This window comes from Nansenia antarctica (assembly GCF_963989245.1).
Source record: "Nansenia antarctica genome assembly, chromosome: 6".
Taxonomy (NCBI): Eukaryota; Metazoa; Chordata; class Actinopteri; order Argentiniformes; family Microstomatidae; genus Nansenia; species Nansenia antarctica.
In genome coordinates this window covers 66,737,968-66,751,792 of record NC_137676.1, presented here as the reverse complement: position 1 = coordinate 66,751,792, position 13,825 = coordinate 66,737,968, and the positions used below count along the sequence as shown (strand labels likewise).

The window sequence follows — 13,825 nt, the reverse complement described above, 5'->3', positions numbered from 1 at the left end:
AACTGGACTTCCGTACCACAGAAGCTTCAGATTTCCTGGGATTGTTAACGTTTCCAGCGTGAGTACCTATGGCTTCACTGCAGATAACGATGACCACTACATTATATGGATGTGGCTCCTGACCTGATAAACACTACTCCAGGTGTTATCAGATCTGATAAACTGAATAGACATTTGACCCCCTATAACCCCATGTCTGACAGGAAATAAGGAGAACATGACACTGACATTAACATGCATTAATATTTATTAGGATTGAACTTCCGCATCAACATCTGACTTTCATAGCATTCTCAAATCCTTTCATGCTTAAACGACAGCATTAGAGAGACCCCCATCAAACTCCTTTAATGTTTAAAATACAACATGAGACCCCCCCCCCCCCCCCCTCCAACAAACCCCTATAATGCGTGTCTGTGGACCCAATTTCAGAAGTAGGTAGAGGCCCACAATCCCCCTCCACCCCCCAGGAAGTGAAGTCATAGTATCTTGGGAGGCCAGTATCCAAACCCCCAAAACACCTCAACATTGTATGATCGTAGGGAACTACCGCAGGGAAGGCGTGGTGCTGTTGTTATCGTAGTTAAGCTTGTGGCTACAGTCCTCCCAGCTTCTCTGCCTCCTGGTCCAGCCCCTGGGCAGGAGGACCTGCAGCGGAGGCTTGGGGGGGGGCGCGGGGGGGGTCTTGGGTGTAGCCGGCGACGGCGTTCTGGGAAAGAAGGGGCCCACCAGCCAGTTGAGGGCTGTGTTGTGGATCAGGTAGTCCAGGACGGCCTCCAGAGAGGCCACGCCCCCGCCCCCTGAACTGGCGGCGTCGTCATCATCAGGGGGAGGGGCCTGGCAGTTGAAGTTGTTGTAGATCTGGGAGGCGCTGAGCAGCACGCAGAGGATCTTGTGCTGGAGGTGAAGGGGGAGGCTGGGGAGGGGCAGGCCCTGGAGGTGACGTAAGAGGCTGGGGAGAGAGGCCCAGCGCTGGTCTTGGAACTGGTTGAGTGAGCTGGGTGAGCTGGAGAGGGTGGAGTGGACCCAGCCCCGTCCCTGGAGCTCAGCGGAGGGACTGGAGTGGTGCCAGCCTTGGTCGGGGGAGCTGGAGAGGCTGGGGTGAGCCCAAAGGTGGTTCTGGAGGTCGGGGGAGGAGCGGGAGAGGCTGGGGTGAGCCCCAAGGTGGTTCTGGAGGTCGGGGGAGGAGCGGGAGAGGCTGGGGAGCCTGGCGAAGGTCCACCCAGGTGTCAGAGTGCTAGTCTGTAGCTGGAGGCGAGACAAGCAGTTAGGTAGCACTTTGTCTATGCTCCAATATCAACTGTATATACTATCTAAGTATCTATACATTGAAAACGCTTCACACACCACAGGACAGACCCAAACCGCTTAGATATTTACATGACAGTCCTTTTCAGCAATGTGACAGCAATTAAACACCTGCTCCCCCACCTTTTGAATGGTGTTTTACCCCACCTTTTACGGAAGTTTTTGCATTAGCATTTACGTTCGGCGTTTTCTCCGGTGGTGTCCTTTGTTTACCCACCTTTGTTTCTACCACCAACCCCTGCTGCCATGGTAACGCTCACAGTGGGAACAACAATTAAATGGAGTGAAGTGAAGTGAGTGGAAGTGCAGTGGGTGACAATGGCTATATGACACATGACATGACACACATAGGGACATACAAGGCTGTTTTTTTTCTAGAAGCTCAGGCGCCGAGCCTTCCCAACCTGACTCTCCTCCTCCTCCTCCTCCTCCACCACCCGGGCCTTGGATACGTCCACCACGGGGCGCCGTCTGGTCGGACGGGGCCTGGCGGGGCGGAGCCTGGTGGCGGTGCGGACTCTGGCGGGGCGGAGTCTGGCCCTGGCCTGGTGATAGGCCCGTCTGAACAGCATGGCGGTGAGGGACAGCAGGCGGACGGAGTGGCTGGGTATGGGCGGGGCTGCGTTCGCCTCACGTCTGCCTACGGGTGTGGACGAGGTTAGCCCCGCCTCCAATGGTGCCTCGGGGCTGAAATACTCATCTACTGGGAACAAGAGGGCAGGATGTGACGACACCGACATCCTGTTTGGAGCTGCGTGATACATACCCAGTACTTAGCAGCGTAGTGTATGGAAACAGAGAATGTAGTATGTAGGGGTAGCATGGCGTATGTAGGTATAGAATGGAGATGTAGTATGGAGTATGTAGGTGTAGAATAGAGGAGTAGTATGGAGCATGTAGGTGTAGAATGGAGTATGTAGTATAAAGTATGTAGGTGTAGAATGAAGATGGAGAAGGGAGTATGTAAGTGTAGTCTGGTGGTGTGTGTGTGATGTCCACTCACCCATCTCCTCCTCTGTCGGAGGCAGAGCCTGGTTCAGAAGAGTCTCAGACAGACTGATGGCCGTGTCCAGCCCCCCGTTGACCAGACTCATGGCCCCCTCCACCCCCTCGCTGGCCAGCCGCACGGCCCCCTCCAGCCCCCCGCCGCCCCCCATCATCCACCCGCTCAGCTCCAGCCCGTCCTGGGCCCTGCCCCTCCCCCCCCCCACCACCACGGCCACCGCCGCCAGGCTGTAGATCACACAGTCCTTGGCTCCGTTCACCACAATGGCCCCAGTGTCTCTGGCCTCTAGCAGAAGGTTCACAGCGCTGGAGATCACCTAGGAAACGACGACGACAACAACAACAATAGCAACAACTCCATGACAACAACGCTACATAACACGATGCCGATTTTTCAGTCGTTACCCACCCACTTCCTCCTCAAAAACACACTGGAGGAGGAGATATAGGTTCTTAACTGGGGGGGGGGGGGGTATTCCATCAATGTCGCTAAAGGAAAATCCAGGCCATCCATGTCTCACGAAACATATCAAAATAAGTCTGGATTTTCCTTTAGCGATGTTGATGGAATTACCCCCCAGGTCTGAGGGCTGTGTGTGTGTGTGTGTGTGTGTGTGTGTGTGCGTGTGTGCGTGTGTGTCGTGGGGGCGGGGCATGGTGGCCTTACCTGGTCTGAGGGTTGGTGAAGGACCGGCAGGCTGATCTCTAGCTGGTCCAGCCCTTTACATGCCAGCTCGTTCACTATGGAGACTGTGGAGAAGGAGGGAAGCAGAGAGTTAGAGATGCTATGATACCACCTCACCAGGGGAGGCTGCTGGGGGAGGTAGAACACCAGGGGAGGCTGGTGGAGGTAGAACACCAGGGGAGGCATAACACCAGGGGAGGCTGGGGGAGGTAGAACACCAGGGGAGGCTGGTGGAGGTAGAACACCAGGGGAGGCTGGTGGAGGTAGAACACCAGGGGAGGCTGGGGGAGGTAGAACACCAGGGGAGGCTAGGGGAGGTAGAACACCGGGGGAGGCTGGGGGAGGTAGAACACCAGGGGAGGCATAACACCAGGGGAGGCTGGTGGAGGTAGAACACCAGGGGAGGCTGGTGGAGGTAGAACACCAGGGGAGGCTGGGGGAGGTAGAACACCAGGGGAGGCTGGTGGAGGTAGAACACCAGGGGGGAGGCTGGTGGAGGTAGAACCCAGGGGAGGCTGGTGGAGGTAGAACACCAGGGGAGGCTGGTGGAGGTAGAACACCAGGGGAGGCTGGGGGAGGTAGAACACCAGGGGAGGCTGCTGGGGGAGGTAGAACACCAGGGGAGGCTGCTGGTGGAGGTAGAACACCAGGAGAGGCTGGGGAGGTAGAACACCAGGGGAGGCTGGGGAGGTAGAACACCAGGGGAGGCTGCTGGTGGAGGTATAACACCAGGGGAGGCTGGGGGAGGTAGAACACCAGGGGAGGCTGGGGGAGGTAGAACACCAGGGGAGGCTGGTGGAGGTAGAACACCAGGGGAGGCTGGTGGAGGTAGAACACCAGGGGAGGCTGGTGGAGGTAGAACACCAGGGGAGGCTGGTGGAGGTAGAACACCAGGGGAGGCTGCTGGAGGAGGTGGAACACCAGGGGAGGTAGAACACCAGGGGAGGCTGGTGGAGGTAGAACACCAGGGGAGGCTGGTGGAGGTATAACACCAGGGGAGGCTGGTGGAGGTATAACACCAGGGGAGGCTGCTGGGGGAGGTGGAACACCAGGGGAGGCAGACATCGGAGGACAAACGCAGGTGTGTTTGTGTGTGTGTGCGCGCACACTACTTACTCTGGGGCTCCAGCTTGATGATGTAGGGTGTGGCGCTGTCGTACGCAGCGGAGGTCACAACCCTCAGCCCCGCCTCCATCACCTCACACACGGTCCGGAGGCGGGGGTGCTGGTCCTTACCGTCCCTGTACAGGACCGACACCAGAGCCCAGGCAGAACTCACCACGGGGAGGTTCCACACCCTCATCAGGACATTCTGTCACAGAACAAGACACACAACAGAACAACACACACAGTAAATACACACACACACACCAGAACAAGATACACAATAAAACAACACACACAACAGAACACACACACCAGAACACACACAAAAAAACAACATACAAAATAAAACAACAAACAAAATAAAACACACACAATAGAACAACACACAGAACACGCACAATACACAGAACAGAACAATGAAACATATCACCATCACCGATTAGCCCCGTCTTTGATGTGTTTTATTTATATATTTACATGTGGATGTTGTGCATGTACAATAATACTAGTCTTGACTAGTGGATGGTGGTTAGTGAGTGGTCTATTTGACAGTGGATGGTTAAGAACAGCAAGCATGGGGAAATGTCGACAAGCCATGGCTGCCGTTCTTGCAGAGCTTTAATTAATTGCACCAACCTGACTTGAGTGAGGCGGCATGCCGTTCATAGACGCCATAGCCTTTTGGGTTCACCTAGAGAACAATTAACTTCAATCAACCTTGGATTAGTTCACAGGATGAGCCTTGAAAAAAAAGCATGCGGTTCAAACAGCTATTATTGTTTCTGAGCGAAATGCAACAACAATTAAACATACATGAAAAACTCGAATAAAGGATAAAGATGCACTCACTGAAACGATGCTTATTTGACCGGTCTGTTCAGTGGTACAAACAAACTGGCTGTGAAATGTTGAAGTTCCACCTGTGAGTCGGTTACCTGTCCGCTCCACGTCAATGCGAAACGACGTTGTCTCTCGCGATATGTCCTCACACCTGGTGGCTTAATGACGTCTCTCGCGATGTCCTCACACCTGGTGGCTGAGCCTGACTAGCCAATGACGACCTGACAGGAGCGAAATAGACAGCCAAAACGTATTTCGCTTATTGATAGCCTAAAATGGATACAGGTAACGCACGCACGCACGCACACACACGCACGAACGCACACACACACACACACGCACGACGACACACACGCACACGCACACGCACGCTCGCACACATAGGCCTCCATAGCTTTGCAGGATGTGAGTGTGGGTTTCTGCTTTCGTAGACCTACTAAAGGTCTAAGTAATTCGTAGCCTGTTTGGACATGAACTGACATTTTATTTGTTATTACGTTTCCCACAAATTGAATAATCAGCGACCGGAGGAGCTGTCAACGAGTGGGCACGCGCTGCGCTCCGCCGCGAGAGCTGTCCGTGGTACTGATACCGGTAGCAAGGCTATGGATAGTATGTTATCTGATATCAGTGACAAAAGGTGCGTTCGTAAATTTGCTCTGAGAGCGCCGGAGCGCACACTGGGTTCAAGTAATTTGATTGGACAAGAGGCATTCGATGAGTGTTGATTAGATTTCCAGAGCTAATTTACGAACGCAACCATTGTTGACATACGTCATAAAAACCTTCTCTTCAAATTAAATGTTCGTCCGTTTATTACGTCATTGCCTTATAGCAGGACCTAATCTCGTTCTCTAGTCCAAACAAAAAATACATCACAGTAGGCGATAGAGGAGAAGTATGTAAGATAATTTACTGTGCCTAGGTATTTCTTTATATAGTCTAATCTAATATATTCTATATCTTTTTTTAATAATCTAGTTTTTTTTACAATCTAATTAGAACATCATCGGAAGCCTACAGATGGGCACATGATATCTCCGGTCCAAACGTTTGACTTTCAGGTGTACAACGCAGTGATTCCGATGTTGTTGAGGACACCGGGAGTCGTTCAGTCGATGTAAACATGACGACCCAGTGCCTGTGTCAGATTTGCACTTGCGGGTAAGTCTGTTCGCTGTTTACGGTAGACTAGTGTTCGGTAATGTTGTGACTGCTTCCGCAATATCTCTATTTATTCTGTTTAGTTAATACTCTATATACTCTAAAACCGGTTCTCTCTTCCAGTCGGCATCAATGTCCCCACGCGCCCCCTCCCACCGTCATCCCGACCTCCCGGTCCGACTCGGCCTGCGTGCTCAGCGAGTACCGGGAGAAGTTCCAATCGCACGGAGCCCTAAGGCCTCGGACGTCCAAGAAAGTCAACGATGAGTTCAAGCCGATGGAGGGGGACATGTCCAACATCACGACCATCAGGTTAGTTCAGTGGGATTAGTTCTAAACCCCTATCCCTAAACCTAACATTAACCCTTAATTAAACCCTTACTTTTTAAATCTCAATTTCAATGCGACTATATGATACTAGTATATGATAATATATGATACACTCTCGTCCCTTATCACAGGGTAGTACACTAATGCGCATCCCATATCATCGCAAGGTTCCTCGTTCGATTCCGACCCTCAACATATCTTGCATTTCATCCCTCCCCTCTCATCCATCCTTCATGTCAATGTCTACTGTCTCTATTTTTTAATATTGTTGTTATTGTTGTTGTGTCGTCGTCCCCCCCCCCCCCAGGGCGGACTACATTGCCCACCAGGTGAGCAGGCCGCTCCCCCGGGCCTCCAAACCCTACGAGCCGCCCTCTGAGCCCATGTTGCTCCGCACCACCTACGCCTCCGACTACAGCTCCCCGCCCAGCCTCACCAGGAACATCACACGCAGCCCTGTCCACTACTCCGCACCCACCACCAAGATGGACACTCAGTCCATGTACCAAGGTGTGTGTGTGTGTGTGTGTGTGTGTGTGTCTGTCTGTCTGTCTGTCTGTCTGTCTGTCTGTCTGTCTGTGTACCAAGGTGTGTGTGTGTGTGTGTGTGTGTGTGTGTGTGTGTGTGTGTGTGTGTGTGTCAGTCCATGTGTCTGTGTGTGTGTGTGTGTGTGTGTGTTTAGTTTATTAGTTTAGTTTAGTTTATTGTTAGGATCCCCATTAGCTGCCACCATGGTGACAGCTAGTCTTCCTGGGGTCCACAAAAATAACAATACAAATGAAATCAATAACAACACAAATACAAACAAATGATTACAAAGAACAGACAACAGAGTGTAATTAAAAGAAAATTAAAAGAAAATGGAAAGAAAAGAACTCAAACTAAACTAAAAACTAAAACTAAACTAAAAACAAACATTTTCATTTACCATTCCTGCATACCTCGGAACATGACAGTTCGTTTCATTGCATTCGACCTCACTTTTGGAAGTGTAAAACCTCGTGCAGAAGCATGTCTGGTTGAGTAGTCATGTCTGTCGAGACTTATGGATAAATTATTATACAGAATTGAAGGAGTCTTTGTAACAAGAATATTCCTGGTTAATACAAGGAGTGAATAGATTAACCTATTTTTCACAAGTAACCAATTTAAACAATTGTGCATCGCTGCGACATTACTTCTGTACTCACAACGAAGCGCTATACGTGCTGCTTTGTTTTGTACTATTTGTAATTTTTTCAGTTTATTCGTTGTTACATTAGACCATACTACAGGACGATAGTCAAGATTCGACAAAATTAGAGCTTGAATCACCTGTTTGATAGTACTTGGTGGTAGCAAATGAGCACATCTTTTAACAACAGAAATACCTCTTCCCATTTTCACCACCAGTTTATTTATGTGTTGTGACCATGACAATTTACTGTCTAATGTTACTCCTAGGAGTACAGTCTCTTGGACTTGATCGATCGTGTGTGTGTGTGTGCGTGTGTGTGTGTGTGTCAGTCCATGTGTCTGTGTGTGTGTGTGTGTATTATCACCACGATAAGCGTGACTGACAGAGCAACACATGTGTAACCGCGGGACGCTAGGACAGAATTGAATAAAGTGTATTTTAAGCCATTACAACAACCTTTAATGATCAAATGACCTCACAAAGTATTTCTATAGACGTCACGTCATTTTGGTGTGAATTAACTCCTCTCCTCTCCTCCTCCCCTCCTCCCCTCCTCTCCTCCCCTCCTCCTCTCCTCTCCTCTCCTCTGCTCCTCTCCTCTCCTCTCCTCTCCTCTCCTCTCCTCTCCCCTCCTCTCCTCCCTGCAGACGAGTACCGTAGATGGGACGTGGTGAAGCGGCAGCCCTTTAAGACCAAAGACAACCTGACTCTGAACCAGGAGGCCCTGCAAGCCACCTCCACATGCCGAGGCGACTACTGCACCCCGCCCCCCACCGCCCCCCGCCAGAGTTTCAAACCGCCGCCGGCCCCCCAGCCCCACCACGACGCTCCCTTCGAGGGTGTGACCTGCTACAGCGAGGTCTACGTGGCCCACCCCCTCACGCGCCGGCCCCCCAGGCAGAAGGCCGTGTACAAGCCCAGCAGCGCCCCGCTCTGCGGCCAGTCCACCCATCGCCACGACTACCGCGGCCTCAAAGGGGAGGTGCGGCGCTCCACCAAGACCAAGCCCCTCTGGGAGCCTAGCTCCGCCCCCTTCGCAGCCTCCTCAGAGTTCCAGGACAGGTACAGGGCGTGGTCAGCCCCGCACCCCCCGGCGGTGTCGGCCCGGCCGCCTATCAGGGCGTGGTGCCAGGGGACGCCGGCGGCCAGCCACTCCTGGGAGGCCCAGACCCAGAGGGCAACCCAGACCACGCCTCCCTCGGGCGCCGCAAAGACCGCCGACCCCACCACCTCGCGCCCCCAGACGGCCCCCCCCAGTGTCAAGCCGACCCCTCGGCCCCCCGGCTCGCCGCCCGCGGAGAGCGGCACCGTGTACCGGAGCACCTACACCCGGCACGACCTCCGACCCTGCCCCGCCAGCTTTAGCAGCCCCCCCGGGTTCCGGTACCACAGGATGGGGAGGCGGGGCCACCTCCTGTACCGCTCCGTCTCCGCTGGGGAGGGGGGCTCGCCCTGCCGGGGTACCCCCCCCCCCTCCTCCTCTCCCAACATCACCTCCTCCACCCCCTCCCGCCCGGCCACCGCGTCACCCTCCAGGACCAGCTACTCGCCCAAGAACAGGCCGGTCCGATCGGCTGTCCTCCGCAGGGGCACAACCACCCACTAGTGCCCCCCCCCGTGCAGAGATACTACCATACCTCACCTCAGGGCTATTGTTTACAGCAGACATATAAACAGACTTCCTGTTCATCTGGACTACATTCTTTCAGTTAAGACTATTAATATATACACACATATTTAATATTATTTAATTATATTTAATATAATTTATGTACGCTGGGTGCCTCATAGTAATTGTTTCATTTAAAATCCAAACTTTTAGAGTGTAGAACCAAAAGAAGACAACACACACACGGAAACACACAAATACTGACAGAAGCACACACATACATGCATGCACATTACTCTACAGAAACAACACAAACACAGACTGGTCAGTAACTGTGGAGAAACAATGTCATTTTTTATTATAAATATTTTTTTTATGTCAAATCAAACATACGTACATGATATATAATGTATAGGCTATAGGCTACGCTGGGTGTCTCATAGTAATTGTTTGATTTCAAATCCAAACTTTTGGAGTGCAGAACCAAAAGAAGAAACCCCCCCAACACACACACGGAAAAACACAAATATGGAAAAACACAAATATGGATGGTCGCACGCACATACGCGTATGCACATTACTCTACAGAAACAGTCAGTTACTGTGGAGAAACAATGTCATTTTTTATTATAAATATGAACATGTAAAGTCAAACAATGATATATAATGTATGGGGAAAAAAATAGAATAGAAAATATTGTGTTCCGATCTATTGTCAAGGCTGCACTGCAGCATCCACTCACAGGCGCTATCCCACTACTGGACGGCACGGGGGCTTTAACCTGCTTCGTTTCCGACCTGGGCCGGTGCACCCCTCCTTAGACGACCTGGTAGTCCCGGGCTCCCCCAGGAGCACCATATCGATACCGAACTTAGTGTGTTATGTTATGTTATGTTAATTTCATTTATAATGCGCCCCCCATCCAACTTTTACATCGGCCCGGGGCGCAGCCCGGGTAAAGGAACAGATAAAGACAAAGACAAGGAACACAGAGAGCAATCAGACACAGACGACTTAAACGTAAAACTCAGGCATACAATTCACAACAAATAGGGAGTAGATTTAGGGAATGTCATTTTGGAAGAGGTGGGTTTTTAACTTGGCTCTAAAGGAGTCCAGAGTGGGGGCAAAAAGTGTGGACACCCGTTCGACATGGGCCGCTACAGCCCAGAGCTCCTCAGCCCATTCGATCCCCCAACCTCAGCCTCCCGGTGACTTGGATTACAGGCACGCGCCACCGCGCCCAGCGAGAATGTCTGCTGCAGGGAAAGGCGATGAAGTGTCCGCTTCTGACGTCATCGTTTCCAAAGCGCGGTAGCTGAGGCTTTATTATAAGAATGAGCAACTCATTAGTGGGGATCTGAAGCGGACCGGCTACATTTTTAACAGGAATAGTTTTTTGAAATAATGAATAGCTTTTCTATAATCCAGTGGTTTAAAAAAAACAAAACACGTCCAGTATAAATATAATTTATATATCAATTTCGTAGAAAAGTGAGGTGGGGGGGTCTTAATTTGGACCTATCAGAGTAATGTAGACCTATGTAGCCTACATACGAATACAAAACGTGATTTAGGTCTGTAAAAACACAATAGCACCCCCTATACACTGCAACAGGCTATACGAACTATAATTCTCCTATAATTCTATTCTAGCTTTTTGTCCCTTCAACGTCACCTCCTCCACCCCCTCCCGCCCGGCCACCGCGTCACCATCCACGACCAGCTACTCGCCCAAGAACAGGCCGGTCCGATCAGCTGTCCTCCGCAGGGGCAGAACCACCCACTAGTGCCCCCCCGTACAGAGATACTAGCCTACCTCACCTCAGGGCTATTGTTTACAGCAGACATAGCCTACAGACTTCCTGTTCTTCTGGACTACATTCTTTCAGTTATTCATATAGCCTACATAATATAATTGATCAATTAATATAATGTATAGGCTATAGGCTACGCTGGGTGTCTCATAGTAATTGTTTGATTTCAAAACCAAACTCTTTTGGAGTGTAGAACTAAAAGAAGAACCCCCCCCCCCCCCTCCAACAGACATTATGGCCTCTACCTCTAGTAGCGGCACCATTAATTGGGACCTATGCTGTCTCTGCCAATGAGATGCTGACCATTGCAAAGACCCAAAAATGAAGGACTTGTATCACTAGAAAGGGAAAAAAAGATTTCTTAGCTATTGCTAATGTTCTTCCTTCTTCTGTTAATGTTACAATTGATCAGTTGAATGACGGTTCAGGTATTGCAGCAACACTCAAAACACATAATGCTATGTATCACAAACGCTGTAGAAGCTACTGTAGTAGTTGTCGTGTCAAAAGGGCTCCAAAGTATGACGTTGGCTCCTCCTTAGTAGTGAGTCCTAAAAAGCTTCGATCATGTCAACCCAAAGCCTGTGGCATTCATTGTGTCATATGTGAGGGGGAGATATGGATGACCTTCACAAGGCAGTAACAGATAATGTTGATTCCAATCTGAAAAGCTGGGCAGAATCCTGTAAACATTTTTAGCTTCTTGGTAGATTAGTTACACAAGCTTCCGATGTGCACGCAGCAGGTGTGTACTACATGCCAAATGTTATCTCATGTTGCGATATGCAGCAAAACGGCAAGCATCTCATGACACTGCCAGGCCAGGGTGTCAGAAGGGGAAGCATCTACCAGTGAGTGGGGGACAACCTTTGACCATCTAACAACTATTGCACAAATTGTTGCCCTGGTTGAGGTTTCAGATCCTCCTTCACAATCTCCTATTACGGCAACTCTACAGGAACCTTATGAAAGAACGCAGGTGTTTCCTATCTCCTCAGCTATCTGCCTGAATAGAGTGAACACCAGAAGGGGAGGGAAACCTACATCGCAAACAAGGAACAAGAGGCTAAGAGGAACAATTGGCTCAGGATGAGGCAATTCTGTTGATGAGGGCTGCCTTGGTTTTACACAAGTACTGCTTGCCACACATTTGACGGCTCCTTCCTGTCCAACTGTGTCACAACATCTGTTGCTGAACCCTTACGAGTGTTCAATGATATCGTCCTCCATGGTCCAGAGTTCCTCCAACCCTGTGCAGCTAATACAGAAGCAACCGAGAATAATAATAATAACTTTATTTGTATAGCGCTTTTCCTGCAAATGTTGCAGCTCAAAGTGCTTTAATATTTAATATAATCTTAATTTAATTATTTTGTAACTTAAATGCAATATTTAAAGGATGGGTTTTTATAATCTTAATTTAATTATTTAGTCATTTAAAGGCAATATTAAAAAGATGGGTTTTTAGTCTTGACTTGAACATATTTGCTGAGGTTGTAAACTGGCAGTGCATTCCACAATCTGGGTGCATAAAATGAGAATGCAGCCTCACCAAATCTCTTCTTTTGTACATGTGGTATACAGAGAAAACCAGCGTCAGAAGACCTGAGAGCTCTATTGGGCTGATATGCTAGCAAAAGGTCTTTCAAATATTCTGGTGCTATGCCAGTGAGAGCTTTATAAACAAGCAGAAGGATCTTGAAATCTATTCTGAACTTGCCAGTGTAAAGTTTCTAAAATAGGAGTTATATGAGCTTGTCTGCTTGTTTTGGTTAAAACTCTCGCTGCTGCATTTTGAACTAATTGCAGCTGGCCAATAGCTTTCTTCGGAAGACCAGAAAGGAGACTGTTACAACTCCAAACATGTAACAACAAAAGCATGCATCAGCTTGCCGGAGAACATTTCAAACTTTTGCATAATTCCGTAGATGATAAAAAGCATTTCTAGTGATAGATTTGATGTGAGGCTCAAATCTTAAGTCAGAATCTATATCAATATATATTATATTAATATATATATGACAATGTCAATGTCAGAAGTACAATGCATTTGGCGGCACCCATCACACCTGCAAGACCGACGCAATATGTCACAGCAAGGACATTGACATTTGCCAATCGACCTGACCCAAAAGCCAAACAAAACAAAGAAAATGCAGGTCCAAATATCCCTAAGGCCCCCAACTATCTAGTCTAGCAGTTCGAGCGGTGGACTGAACCATGCAATGAATAAATAGAGGGGTAAATAATAAGGCTTAATTTTGTCAAACATAAATTGTGACTTTTTTAAATAATATAATTTGAAGTCGGCTACATTAACGTCCTTATGATAATAATAATATTATTATTATAAATATAATATATATTTAAAAAGATTATCTTGGGCCCCTGTCAGTGCTGGGCCCTTAGAATCGTCCTAACTTACCCCCCCCTATAGCGGCGCCCCTGGGCAGAACTTCCCACTAGTGCCCCCCCCCCCCGTGCAGAGATACTATACCTCACCTCAGGGCTATTGTTTACAGCAGACATATAGCCTACATAATATAATTGATCAATTAATATAATTTATAGGCTATAGGTTACGCTGGGTGTCTCATAGTAATTGTTTGATTTCAAATCCAAACTCTTTTGGAGTGTAGAACCAAAAGAAGAACCCCCCCCAACAGACAAATATGGACGGACACACGCACATACACGCACACACATTTACTCTACAGAAACAACACAAACACAGACTGGTCAGTAACTGTGGAGAAACAATGTCATTTGTTATTATAAATAT

At 49.2% G+C, this 13,825-nt stretch overlaps 1 protein-coding gene across 1 annotated transcript; it reads left to right on the top strand.

Annotated features, from left to right (window-relative positions):
• Positions 1-6,071: 6,071 nt before the first annotated feature.
• LOC308160860 (stabilizer of axonemal microtubules 1-like) lies at positions 6,072-11,016 on the top strand (the record flags this gene model as incomplete). The annotated part of the gene is made up of 5 exons (XM_080534793.1): positions 6,072-6,109; positions 6,233-6,421; positions 6,747-6,949; positions 8,264-9,076; positions 10,883-11,016. The coding sequence occupies 5 exons, from the start codon at positions 6,072-6,074 to the stop codon at positions 11,014-11,016; spliced, it is 1,377 nt and encodes a 458-aa protein (XP_080390919.1).
• Positions 11,017-13,825: the final 2,809 nt, after the last annotated feature.